Source organism: Zingiber officinale, chromosome 9B, assembly GCF_018446385.1.
Source record: "Zingiber officinale cultivar Zhangliang chromosome 9B, Zo_v1.1, whole genome shotgun sequence".
NCBI classification, from domain to species: Eukaryota; Viridiplantae; Streptophyta; class Magnoliopsida; order Zingiberales; family Zingiberaceae; genus Zingiber; species Zingiber officinale.
Genome location: NC_056003.1, coordinates 83482037 through 83495107, shown reverse-complemented (window position 1 = coordinate 83495107; position 13071 = coordinate 83482037). Strand labels below are relative to the sequence as shown.

The following is a 13071-nucleotide window of genomic DNA, read 5'->3' as shown; positions in this document are numbered from 1 at the left end:
GAGCCACGGCTCGGATCTCGCTCTCCGACGTCACCGACGATCTGGGGGCTCCGCCTTATTGGCGACGTCGCCGGCGGTTTCACCGCCATCGCTCGTCCCTTCGATTCTTCGAACAACCAACGTCACAGTTTAAAAGGAAAATAAAGCGGGCCCAATGCTGAACCGGGTGACATATGCCGGCTCAGTTTGGGTCAATTTGACATAAGTAAACAAAACCAAAAGCTCATTTGTATGTATTACCTTATGCAAAAATTTATACGAATTTGATATAATTTAAAACTATTTATAAAATTCAACTTGAGAAGAAAGTAGTTGACGCAGTTAAGAATTAGAAGGAGAGTTCCACAATTGGTACAGTTGAACAAGAACAAATTGATAAAGGAACAGTTCTGTCAAACCAACAAATCCAGTCCTAGATATACCTGCCTCTGCCCATGGCACCAAGCAACACAGACAATTCACAACACCAGCCACGATGGAGTCGAATGAGTTCTTTGAGTCCTGTGTTCATCCGCGACGAGAGAAGCAGCAGATTTCTGTTCCTTTTCTCTGGGAAGAGATGCCAGGCAAGCTGAAGAAAGACTGGAGCATCGAGACAGCCCCCATTGCCTTGCTTCCATCCCCTGCCAAGCTTGTGGTTTCTGTGCCATTTGAATGGGAGGAGAAGCCCGGGAAGCCGATACTCCATCCGGAACCGGCTCAGGTAGTGCCAAATTCAACCACTTCTAATGTAACGAATCCTCTTCCTGTGCCAGATCACTATGTGAACCCTTTCGTCGATGAGAAGAACAAATCCTATCTGAATCCTTTCGAAGTGGAGGAAGGTGAAATTGTTGCATCAGATCTTGAGGCCTTCACTTTTGGGTTAAGTGATGAAGTCCCTGGCATGGAAGCAACTCAATTTTTCGACATCATGGCAGCTGCTTGGGAAAGTTTCAGTGAGGATGGCTCCTACTGGAATGAAAACTTTCACACTGCATCAGAAACAGATGATCATAGCATTTCAAGCGGCGCAGAAGCAGAAATTAGCAAGGACACCTCGACTGTTAAGTACCTATTCCCAGTTTCTTTAGCTGATACTAGCTTTCTCAACAACCATGGCAAAGATCATACTCCATCTTCAGTGACTGCCTGCGCAGAACCATTTCTGTTAAAGAAATTCAACCACGAACACACTGCCATTGCAAAAACATTTACGCTCGAGGAACTCATGATGCTGAGTCGGAAATTGAGTTATAGAGGCAAACAAACTGACGTTAGAATGGTAACCTACTTTGCTTTATCACTTTAGCTACATAAATATAGTGCATTCGACTAGGTAATATTTCGAGAGCTAGAAAATATATTGTATTCAAACGCACTGTTGTCTACAAGAAATTGCTACGACTAACAGAACAATCTTTACTTCCACATAAAGGTTTGTGTAGATTACAAAACCATAAACTCTCATGGTTCTCCATTCTAAACCAGTTTATTCATTACAGGAACACTCAAAGAGCATGCTCCTATGCTTCCCATTCATCCGCAATAGCAACAAAACAAGGGCATAATATCAGAAGCTGGTAAGTAAAAATTCATCATAGTATCACTGCGGTAATCTTCACAAGATATGTGGTGCTCCTAATATAAACCACATATACCGCAAGAAACATTGAAGAATTGAACAGTATCTACACTAACAAAATCAAAAGTGGCTGCTGGAAAGGGCGTCAAGATAGACTTGCTTTTGGATTTCCCTTGCATCAAAAACATTTATGTATGTTTAAGCCTCGTACTTATCCAACACAGAAAATTATTAGCTTTCAGCTTCAATAAACTTATTGCCTATGGATTACTCTCTTTAAGCGTTCCATAAGTAGAGGGACATCATTCCGAGACAATGTTGTGAAACATAAACGAAACCATCCAGGTTCAATGCAATGGTATGCTGTTCCAGATGTTAAGTGAATTTTAGCCAAATCAAGCATAACCTTCCAAAGTTCAAACTCTCCTTTCTCGCTGTATGATTTCATGAGCTTGCTCATATCCATCCAACAGTAAAAACCACCAATGCTTTTGACACACTGAACACCTAACTCCATCAGGCTGCTGACCAACAATGCATACATTATTCGAAGTCTCTCTCTGTTCATCTTGAGGTACTGTGCAATGAACTTGACATCTGTGAGCATTGAGATAAGTAATTGATGGGTTGGAGCAGAAATGGAGAACCTAGATAATCTGGAGGCTGCTGCAAGTACGCATTCATTGAAGGAGTATACAATGCCAACCCTGACGCCAGGAATACAAAAAACTTTAGATAAGGAATAAACAATATGAACCCTAGTTCTATCAACACCATCTGTGTTTAAAACCTCTGCCATGCTCACAAACACCTCATTTCCGTGAATTGAGCCAGCAAAAGTTTCATCAGCTATGACATGTATGTTCTTCTCTGTAGCAAAATCAATAATGTCAAGCAGTGTTTCTGTACGAAGCAAGTTGCCCACTGGGTTTGAGGGGTTTGAGAAAAGAATTCCACACACTTTTACACTTCGATTTTTTGCCCGAGTGTATGCTCTTTCAAGTGAGGCAACGCTTATGCTAAAGTTATCGGTGCTTCGACATGGGACAGGTATCAACTCTATGCCTGCTCGCCACCTTATATTTCTATCATACCTGCAGTTAGAAATGTTGAATTGTAAATATGATGTCTTAATTGTAGAAGGAAGTTCGCAATATCACTGGAGCAATTTACCCTGGATGATATGGTGAAGGAACAAGAAATGCATTTCCAATATCTGCTAGGCAGAAGCTGAGAATCTCAATTGCAGGAGTTGCACCTGAAGTCAAAACAATGCGTGACGGATCAAACGAGACTGACCCTTGCATCACTTGCCCCATGAGTCCAGCAATGGCCTGCCGGAAAAAATATTTCATAATGGAAAAGAAAAAATAAATCAAATCACAAAGAGTATGCTACTTGTGCTAGATCAACTAAGAAAAAGACAAGGAAGTGAAACATAAGCAATTTCAGCAAACAGGAAGCATTATAAAGAATGTCATCATCATAACATCATTTCTTTAAGCAAAAACATTATCAGATCATATGCAAACAATTTTTTTGATGTTCCATCTTCATCATAGTGCAAAGAAATGCAGCCATAATAAAGCATGAAAATAATAAGTTACTTAATGCCAATTAAGAATTTAATTTTCTAAAATTTTACACAAAAAGATTACACTGGCAGATTTTTCTTATGCAGGAGCATAGATTAATTAAGATAGTTTTCTCCTTTTATGTATAAGATTATTACTTCCCTACAATATTGTCTTCAAAAGGGACTCCAATCTCCCATCTTGATCATCCACTTCATAATGATACTTGAAAGAGTTTGATTCTTTTGTTGCATCATCACTATCCACTACTAGCAATCTAGAAATATACTTAAGGTCATATTTTAGGGCTGTTCTGGATACATGAGTGACTGACAAAGGTGTAATAAAGAGACACAAGATCTACAAGCATTATAAGTCATATCCACTGATTATAATTTAACAAGTTTTGAGGAATGGAAAGAAGGTATTCACAAAGAAAGGTTAGAAGCATAAATCTGATTAATGTAAGTTACTGGAGTACAAACAAAAGTTGAAAATTATACTCCATGTGAAAGAAAAGACATTTAGATGCTTCTAAATAATCAGTATTAAGGATGCATTAATCAGTATTATGTCCTTAATACAGCCAACAAAGGCAAAACTAGAAAAGGATTGCTGGGTGCCCAGAGAACAGTTGGCTACAATAAATATATCACTTGGCCATCTATTAGTAACAAACATGATACTCCAGAAATGAAACTGCAAGAAAGAAAATAAGAAATGGCACAATTAGGAAGCATTTTAAATCACAAAGAAAAAATAACGAGGAAACTCACGTAAAATTCTCCTAAAATGCCTTAAACATGTTAACACTAGACAATAGTATAAGACTGATCATTTGCTCACCGTCTTGAATTCCAAAGATCCATCAAAGGGCTGGTAGGTAGCTAATCCCTTAATGCTCAATGCGCCCTGCCGTTGGTCAAGCATCGTATCCTTGTAATTTTTGGCAAGCCAGTCGTCAATCAAATCCAACGACAACTACATTGAACGACGGGAAAGATGTAAAGAAAAAGAATTCTTTGAAGACCAAAGAACCCTAAAAAACTAATTTGGGGGGTGAGGACGAGAGAGCTACACGGTTCTCCGCCAACCCAAGCTGCATAACCCCATCGGGATTATCGAAAAGATGGTAGGGATCCTCCAAGAACATCTTGTCCCCAGCAGCATAAGACGAATCGGCGGATTTGGCGATCAAAGAGGCACGGGCGGAGAGGACAGCATCGCGGACGGGCAGACGCCTGCGAGAGGAGGAGCGGACGACTCCGCGGTGCTCGGGGACGTCAGAGGGGGGATTCAACGGCGGCGAGCGGCTCCGCTTCAGGTACATCTGGAAGGCGTAAAAGAGAACGCAGGGGAGGAGGGAGCCGAGGACCAGCCCGCCGCCGCCGTGGCCCTGGACGATGCCTTGGAGGGGGACGATGAGGCGCATGGCTGCCCCTCCGCCTCCGGAGCAGGGGATCAACGCCTGCTCCTCGGTGGTGGCGGAGGGCTGCTCCGACGGGGGCTCGCCGTGGCGGGTCATCGACGGAGGCGGAGGACGCTCGCTTCTCGATTCTAGTGGTTGATTTGTCAGGGCACCAACAAGAAGCCACTCTGCTTTCTCTTTATAGTAGACATTAATAATTAATCGACAATTACGATGAATATATAAAAAATAATAATAATAAACTTTTGAAAAAATTTAAATTCGCCGCAGGAACCGGGAAAATGGTGACTACTGTAGACTTTTCGCACAATTAGCCACTTCTTTTGCTGGGATCTAACTGCACGATCTTGGTCAGGAGATTAGTGTGGATCCTGATGAAATCTAACAGTAGATTTGTACGAATCTATTTGTTGAGCAAATATGCTGCTAGTGTCCGCATAATATTACCAAACTATTGTTCTTATTTGATTAACCAGCAGAATCAAACTATGCAATCTCCATCAGCGAATCAAAGAATCAAAACAGCAAACAAGAAAGAAGAAAATCTTGGATTATTATTTTTATTGTTATAATTGTGATGCTAATTCTTTCACTAATTCTTCCACGAGCAACTGAAGCATTGCGTCTCCAAACCGCAGGGCCAGCTCGTCCACCTCCTCATGGAAGCATCTCCACCGTCCGTTAATCTCCATCTCCCTCAACGTCGCCGCCTCCCCGTGGCCGCAGTCCTCCTCCACCTCCCCGCCCGGACTCCCGTCGATCCACCGCCTTGCCGTGCGGAGCAACTCCGTCGTTGTGGTCGTCTCACGCTGCCTCATCAGAAGAAGACAGCCGTCAGCTTTGCCGCCTTGGATGAAGAAGTCCATCAGAAGCTTCTCTCCGCCGCCTTGCGGCGCGTTGGCCTTCAGCCGCCCGAGCATCTCCCACGCCCGCCCCTCCTCCTCCTCGGCGTGCGACGACGGCGACGACACGTCGTCGTCCCCGTCCGACGACAGGGAGCAACACTCCATCGGGGGATCCAGCTCCGCGAGCATTTCGAACCGTCGGATCTGGTGCAGCAGCTGCTCCGTCGACCCTGTGCCACACGATCAGTAGAAAACAATCTCACTTCGCACCCCAAATTTTCCAAAATTTCAAAACGAAGTCTCCTCCCGTTTGTTTGTACTCTACGCCTTCCAATTTTCAATATTACACTTTTAGGACAATATGATATTATTTTTTTTCTCTTGATTGAATATCGCGGGGCCCATCAAGTCGAAGAATCCAAAGAAATTATGCGTGTAGTGTTCATATGCTAAAACAAGACACGTACCAATTTGCTTCTAAAATCAACAAATCTTACTTTCAATATTGTCGAGGCTGCGATAAAAGGACTCTTCATCATCTTCTTCCTCTTCTTCCTCCTCAACAACAACACAATCCTTTTTATTCGTATAGTCGATCACCGAAACTAAACTCACTCGAATCTTCTCTGCATCGTCGTTGGACTCGTTCTCTTCCAACTCTCTTCCATCAAATTCCTGCATTACAATAAGAGAAAGATGAGTCGAGCCGAATTGGACCAGACCGCCGGTCCAGACCGTGGAAGTGAAACAAGACCAGACCAAAAGCCGATCGCGCATGCTCCGGTCCCCCACTCTTTCTGCGGACAGGCTCAGAAAGGAAAAGATAAGAGAGTCTACTATTTATCAGTTCGGTGGCTCCTCATAATTAATGGAATATTAGCATCAGTCCCTGTCATCGGATTAACTACTAATGATGTGCTTTATCGTTTCCAGTTTGGAAGCCTTTGTAATGATGGTTAGAGTGTGATTAGGTCCCCCTTAAAAGTGGATTAGGGAGGCCCGTCGACGGTTATATAGTATTAAAGCGCTGGAAAGCAGTGCACCTAATTGTCACTTCGGGGGCCCTAAATAATAGAGGGAGCATTAAATTTAGGGACTAAAATAATAGGAAACTTCACGAGTATTAACTCTTGCGTTCCCTAAATCGTGATTTAAATAGGATATTGTAGGGAAAAAGAGGCTTGTTTGGGCTTAATCGTGATTTAGATTAAATGTTTGGCTAAATTGGAAAGTTTTAGCAAATTTTAGGGGGCGATGTGAAATTTTGTAGATAAATAATACGGGTCTTGTTACTCACCGTCGCCGCCGAGAGGGTGGCGGTGATGGAGGTGGCTTCTTCGTTCCCCGATGGTTGGGACGAGGATGATGGAGGCGGTGAGTGTTCTTTCCTTTCTTCGCTGGTGGAGGAGCTGACTTGGAGGTAGTAGGGGGCAGGGGAGGCGGCGTGCGAGCAATTGCTCTGGTCGCTGCTGATGACTGCCGACGGGAACCGGAGACACTGCCATCCGACGGCGGCGGACGGGTTCTGATCCGCCGTGAGCCTCTGTTTTGTCTTCTTATCTTTCTCCTTCGTCTTATTCTTCCAGGAGAGCACCGAGAATGTAGCCCGCTCCGGCCGCGAAGAGGACGGCAAACAGCGCGCTTTGACGGCCTCGATGGCGGCGGCGAATTTACCGAGCGCGTTCCCGTTAGCTGCCGCGGCGCTGCGGGCTGCGTTCCTCATGGCCGATTCTCTGAGGAGCTCGGCGTCGAGGAGGCTGCGGATGGTAGTGACGCCGACGCCCAGCACGAAACCGTCGTCGTCGAGCTCGAGGTACTCCTTGAGCATGAGCAGCTTAGCCATCGGTGCCACAATTGAAGTGGCAGAGGCAGAGCCAGAGCGAGAAGAGGAGGAAGAACAGAAGCAGCTTCGTCGGCGATTGAATTACTTCAAGTTTGGCGATGGATGGGCTTGATCTTGTTCCAAGACATTTATTAATGGGCAGTGGAAGAATTTGGGACAGAGCAAGTAAGAGCTTCTCCATGATTATCTACTTGCTCGTTAAATTGAGATAACATTTTATTTAAGGAAATTATTAAAATAACTATCAAGATTTAACAACTTTTCTTCAATGTGCCCTACTTTTCTTTCTAAATTATTAATTTTAAGCATCATAAAGATTCCTTCTAAACTGTTATCCCCACATTTAATATATAAAATCCTTCCAAATCACCACGTGTATTCATCATCATCGATAGATGATCCGGCCCATATTCTTAATGATGATCATCTCACCGTGCCGTGCAAGGGCGGCGGCGTACGAGCAATTGCTATGTTGTAGAAGAAAAGAAAGGACAGACAACACTATCTTGATGGGCTAGTAAAGGAAGAGGAATGAGCCATCAAATTGACGTTAATAGATTGAAATAAAGTTAGTAGGCGACAAGGGAAGTGAAATAAATACTAGTGTCTCAGCCTCGTGTGCCCTTCTTTGGACAACCTTACAATGATAATGATGCTTTTGTCTTCATCGATTTAAGTAACTACATGTTTTGTTAAATACAAAGCAACAAAATTGGAATCCGTCAGAACCCGTCCTCTAACAATACAATACATCTTGGGCACTGCCATTTTGGACACCCAACTATCATGCAACACAAATTGTCTTGTACCTTCTTCATTCTGCATGGGCTACTTGAGCTGATTCTGTGCTGACTCTTCATTGGTTCCCTTGCACCTTAGTGCCGCACAAATTGTCTTGTATCGTCGGTCGATTGTCTTCCGTAAGGATTACTTGAGCTGATGCCGTGTCGACCGCCATCGGTTCTGCGCATCTTCTTCCTGAACTTGGAGGCGCTGCTTTCCAAGTCCAAGTTCACCTTTGGCGGCGTGGTAAAGCAGAAGGAAGCAGCAACGTCCTGTTAAGCAAAACTCAAGTATAATAAAGATAGAGATCAAAAGAAAACTATTACAAACCTAAGAAAGAAGCAAGAGGCGTGTACTAATACTAAAGCACATAGAACATTAGGAAGGTAGATATTGAGAGAAGAAACATAATTGGAAATATAGATAGTTTAATTTTTTCATGTTGTCTATTAGGAAACTTCCTCAAAGAATAGTGATAAATAGGAATACACACAGGAAAGGATTTTTTTAATTTATAAAATATTTAAGCGTGCTTATCAGATTTCACAGAAACAAAGCAAGAGAAGAATGTTAGTTCATACCTTGAGATTAAGTTGGTGAACGTTAAAAACATTCTTCATAGAGTGTGAATTGTAGGCCAAGATGTAGGATCTATACGCGTCCCTAGCCGATTGTTGCAGAAAATAGTTTTCCCCGACTATTTTCTCCTGGACACGCTCCAAAGTTCAGTTTGCAATTGTATATATATACACACACATTAATATGTTTGCTTAAGATTTTTACCAGATGAGATTGCAGATTTGGCACCTTCTTTGCGTTGAACTCGTACTCTTTGACAGGAACCTTTGCTTCCTATCAGAGTCCATACCAAATAGATTAGCACACTTCTGTATCAAAATAAGGACACATTTATGCAGGAAACATGTACCTTCAAATAGATTAGAAATTGTAACTCTTCAGGCAATAAGAAAAGCAAAGCATTCCCCTTACTGCCTTCCCCTCGAGCTGTCCGACCAACTCTGTGAATGTATTCCTAAAAAATAATGTGAATTCAGACAAACTAACATATATTTTCACACGCGAAGACAAACAGGATTCCATCTGATTTGGTTAATCGCACCTTTGGCTCATCAGGAGGATCATATTGCACAATCCAGTCCTACAGACAATCAAGAGGCTGTAGCATTAGGAATAGAAAATGCAATAGAGAAGCAAAGTTTAACTTACCACAGCAGGAATATCGAGACCGCGGGCAGCAACATCAGTGCAGAGCAGTATACCCTTTTCAGCTTTGCAGAACTCAAAAAACGTACTAGTACGTTTCTGCTGCTTCTGTTTTCCGTGGATATCAAGACAATCAACTCGTATATACCTGAGAAGCTCTGAGTGGTACTTGACTGAATTGCATGAGGAGAAGAAGACCATTATCTTCTTTGAAAGATTCCTTTTGAGAAAAGCATACAAGACCAGGAACCTTTTATTGCTAGGCACAACGCAATAACCCTGCTGCAGCCCTTCGACAGTGACCTGAGAGACGAATTCATGTCAACCTTATCACTGATAAAACAAACAAGTAAAACAATATTAGCACAAATTTGGAACATACCTTTGACCTTCCATCATCAACACCAACATATACTGGCTTTTCCTTAAATGACAAGTTTGCAAAATCCTCAACCTGCATATTTTTCTATATATTAAAGAAAATGAAAAAAAAAAATGATTAAAAAATAGTAACAAGTATGAAATGCAAACCTGCTTAGTCTGGGTGGCTGTAAATAAAGCAGTCTGCCTTGTCTGCATATTATTATTATTATATGTTAAGCTGCTGTTAGCTGGAGACTATATATTCCATTAAAGAATGAGCAGACAATGCATGTAATGATTAAACAATCTTATGCCAACTTTACACCACTTTTGCAAGGACTAACAAGGAAACTAAATAGCATACCTTTGGTAAACGCTTAAATATCTGCTTCATATCTTCCTCAAAGTTAGCCTCCAATATTCGATCTGCTTCATCAATTATAAGAAACTACATTTGAGACACAAACACTCAAAATTAGTATTTGAATGTCAATCAAAAGAATATATGAAGATAATATTGATATCATAGTTAGGATTAAACATGCAATGCCGCCGGAACTGGCATGCTAACAAAATACCATCGGAATGGGTATGCAATGGAGGAAACAGGCAATTAGTAGAACAAAAGTATAAAGAACTGGATTCAAGCAAATAACACAAGAAGAAAAAAAGATCATTTAGTTCAAGGAACTCAATGAGCAGTGAGGACATTCAACAAAGATAATATATTTCAGTATGCCACCACTTCAAACTACATCAACTCCCCATAGGCCAGCACCACTTTACTAGTGTTCATTCACATCCATTCTCAATATGGATGGGCATGCTGAAATGCCAACCGATACATTCAAATTCCAGAAGAAAAACACAAACACACAAGGACCATAAAATGACTAATGAAACAACTCCATGGTATCAAAAGAAGTAGGTTCCGTTACACAAAAAAACATACCGCTAAACTTTTGTAGATAAACCCTTTTGTGTTTTGGAGGTGATCCAAAAGTCTTCCTGGTGTAGCCACCAACAAATTTACTCCCTTATAAAGGTGCTCAGCTTCACCTCTTCTCCCCGCTCCGCCTATAACCAAGCCAAGGGTTTGAGAATGGTACTGTAAAAGGTCCTTCGCTACAGCATGTGTCTATCATTTGAACAATAAGTTAGTAGGAGAATTTAGATTGCTTATTGCATCAAACATTTAAAAGACTTCTGTTGACTTTCTCAATAAGAATCACTGCAGACAAGAGAAACACAGTCACAATCATCAAATCCATATTTTAAATTTAAATAAAAAATAACCAATCCCTATAAGTAACTTGTCCATCTGAAACTAAATCATCCATGGTTTTGTTTGAACAAAATCATATACATTAATACATACACCGAACTAGTAACAAAAGTCTTACTTGAATTGCAAGCTCCCTGGTTGGACAGATAATGATGACACCAGTTCCATTCCTAGGCATAAAACCAATATTACGCAGCAATTCAATTGCAGGTATCAAGAAAGCAAGAGTTTTTCCGGAACCAGTTCTAGCTGCACCCATCACCTCCTTTCCGGCCAAGAGAGGTGGGATAGCTCTGGATTGAATCTGCCATCGCAAGATGAGACATGGTAAACACAAAACAATTCTACAACTAAATTATTAGAAGACAAAAAACTCGTCAGCACAACCAAAACAAAAACAAGAAAGATGGGTAGCAACATAATTGTATGGGGAAGGGAGAAAGTTGAAGTAAGAAAAAAAATCACAAAATGGAGTTGTTTGAAGATATCAATATATCATTATTGAAGAATAAATGAAAAATGACCTGTGTCATGTGTTCGAAACCCATCTCTTGGATGGCCTTCATTGTGTGCTCAGAAAGTGGGAGCCTGGAGAAAGGCTCAGCAGTCAAGATCCCATGACTTTTGTTATTCTTCTTCTTAGCATAAGTAGTTAACCCCTCCACGCCTTCTGCAACATCATCTCCATTGCTCTCCACATGGGTCTCCTGCTTCACATTGGAGCCATTGGAGGATTTATCCTCGTTCTTATCTACTTTCTGTTCTTCTGATGGAAGCCCGCCAGCTTCGTTATTAATGGCGTTGGCCTCCTCTTGGTCAGGATCTGGTCTCTTCTTACGCTTCTTGTCTGACTTCTTCATTTTCACTTCACGAAGCTCCTTGGCAGAAGACATGGGAAGTGTTGTACAATACACAGGAGATGGTTGCAGTGCTTGCTCCTACTCGCCTAATTGGTTGCACAGTCAGCTACTGCTAAGAAAAGGTACTATAATAATTGACAATAAAAAGGAATAAGGCAGCATGAAGAAATCTATTTGGTACAAAAATGCAAATACTTCTACAAGTTATGGAGAGAGGAACTAGGTTGGCACTAAGTTTCTCGATCACAAGCTTAACATACAGCAATGACAGAGAAAATCAGCATTCAAGTTAAAACCAAACAAAAAAATAATTTGTAATATAGTTTTACAAAATTTTAATATTTTTATCATGGTTCAGTTTGCCCATGTTTAAGTTTTACATTTCCCATGTAAAGTACCCATCCTTGTTAAAGTATAGTGCACATAAACTTCATAAGTTGACATGTTTATATACTTTAATAGTTGCATAAAGTCAAATACAATACGAAGGTAGCTAAAACTTGTATAGAGCTATATTAAGGCAACTATTGGAGTTAGTTTCTTAAGAATCAAGTAAGATAGATTATTAACAACTCAGTTAAAAAGGAATTCAACTTTATAAAAAAGGTGGATAGGAATTGCACAAAATCGAGTAGAACTAAAATGATGCCACAAATCATTAAAAACTTATATAAAATGCCAAACAAGTATAACTAAATCACTAACCAAACAAGTATGCCCGCTAAATCACTATCCAAGCAAAAGCCAGTCTTAATCAGTAAGAATAGAGTCAACCTGATGATAAAAAGTTACGCGTATTGCTCAATTCAAAATTTTCCATAAACCACTGAGATGAATGGAAATTGATGTGCTTCTAGATAGCATTAGGTTATGAAACAAGTACCACTTTTTTCCCTTTCGCAGAGAGAGAGAGAGAGAGAGGCGACGACGCCAGGAGAAGTGAGATTGTCAACAGCTTAGACCTTCGAGAGAAGAACAGAACCGGGATTGAGGAGGCAAACCAGAGAAGCGTCGGAGGAGCACCACGACCGGGACGGTTGACGGAGCGAAGCGGGAGGATGAGAGGAGATGCGCATGCGCTGCTGCAATGGAATAACGGTTAGGGTTTATGGTACTCGAAGTAATTGTTATTTATAGTACTTGAGGCCCCAATAAGAATTAGCCCACTCCTAGATGGGCCGAAATGTCTGCACAAATTATGATGCTCCGTTCCACTCGTCTCCATGACGCTACTGCTCATGCGCATAATAATAAAAATAATTTTTAATTAATTTTAATCAATTAAGATTTATTATATTTGA

General features: G+C 41.3%; 4 protein-coding genes across 7 annotated transcripts; 1 reads left to right on the top strand and 3 right to left on the bottom strand.

Moving 5' to 3' along the window:
- Positions 1 to 309: 309 nt before the first annotated feature.
- On the bottom strand, positions 310 to 4738 carry LOC122022374 (probable aminotransferase ACS12). Its single transcript, XM_042580344.1, has 4 exons — positions 4217 to 4738; positions 3985 to 4119; positions 2738 to 2898; positions 310 to 2658 (listed from the first exon to the last, which is right to left on the bottom strand). The coding sequence occupies exons 1-4, from the start codon at positions 4661 to 4663 to the stop codon at positions 1818 to 1820; spliced, it is 1584 nt and encodes a 527-aa protein (XP_042436278.1). The 5' UTR covers positions 4664 to 4738; the 3' UTR covers positions 310 to 1817.
- Positions 476 to 1615, top strand: LOC122022376. Its single transcript, XM_042580346.1, has 2 exons — positions 476 to 1264; positions 1485 to 1615. The coding sequence occupies exons 1-2, from the start codon at positions 476 to 478 to the stop codon at positions 1548 to 1550; spliced, it is 855 nt and encodes a 284-aa protein (XP_042436280.1). The 3' UTR covers positions 1551 to 1615.
- Positions 4739 to 4957: 219 nt separating the features above from the next.
- On the bottom strand, positions 4958 to 7422 carry LOC122022375. Its single transcript, XM_042580345.1, has 3 exons — positions 6710 to 7422; positions 5910 to 6087; positions 4958 to 5642 (listed from the first exon to the last, which is right to left on the bottom strand). The coding sequence occupies exons 1-3, from the start codon at positions 7253 to 7255 to the stop codon at positions 5134 to 5136; spliced, it is 1233 nt and encodes a 410-aa protein (XP_042436279.1). The 5' UTR covers positions 7256 to 7422; the 3' UTR covers positions 4958 to 5133.
- A 422-nt stretch (positions 7423 to 7844) lies between these two features.
- Positions 7845 to 12870, bottom strand: LOC122022372 (DEAD-box ATP-dependent RNA helicase 27-like). 4 transcript variants are annotated; one of them, XM_042580340.1, is made up of 14 exons: positions 12654 to 12870; positions 12476 to 12544; positions 11435 to 11879; positions 11029 to 11214; positions 10578 to 10763; positions 9990 to 10073; positions 9794 to 9835; positions 9645 to 9716; positions 9266 to 9565; positions 9159 to 9197; positions 8967 to 9071; positions 8822 to 8890; positions 8620 to 8745; positions 7845 to 8310 (listed from the first exon to the last, which is right to left on the bottom strand). In XM_042580340.1, exons 3-14 carry the CDS (start codon positions 11801 to 11803, stop codon positions 8131 to 8133), a joined length of 1758 nt encoding a protein of 585 aa, XP_042436274.1. In that variant the 5' UTR covers positions 11804 to 11879; positions 12476 to 12544; positions 12654 to 12870; the 3' UTR covers positions 7845 to 8130. The 4 variants fall into 4 exon arrangements, with proteins under 4 accessions (XP_042436274.1, XP_042436275.1, XP_042436277.1 ...); XM_042580341.1 differs by having other exon boundaries at positions 11435 to 11856; XM_042580343.1 differs by lacking the exon at positions 12476 to 12544.
- Between the last annotated feature and the right edge of the window lie 201 nt (positions 12871 to 13071).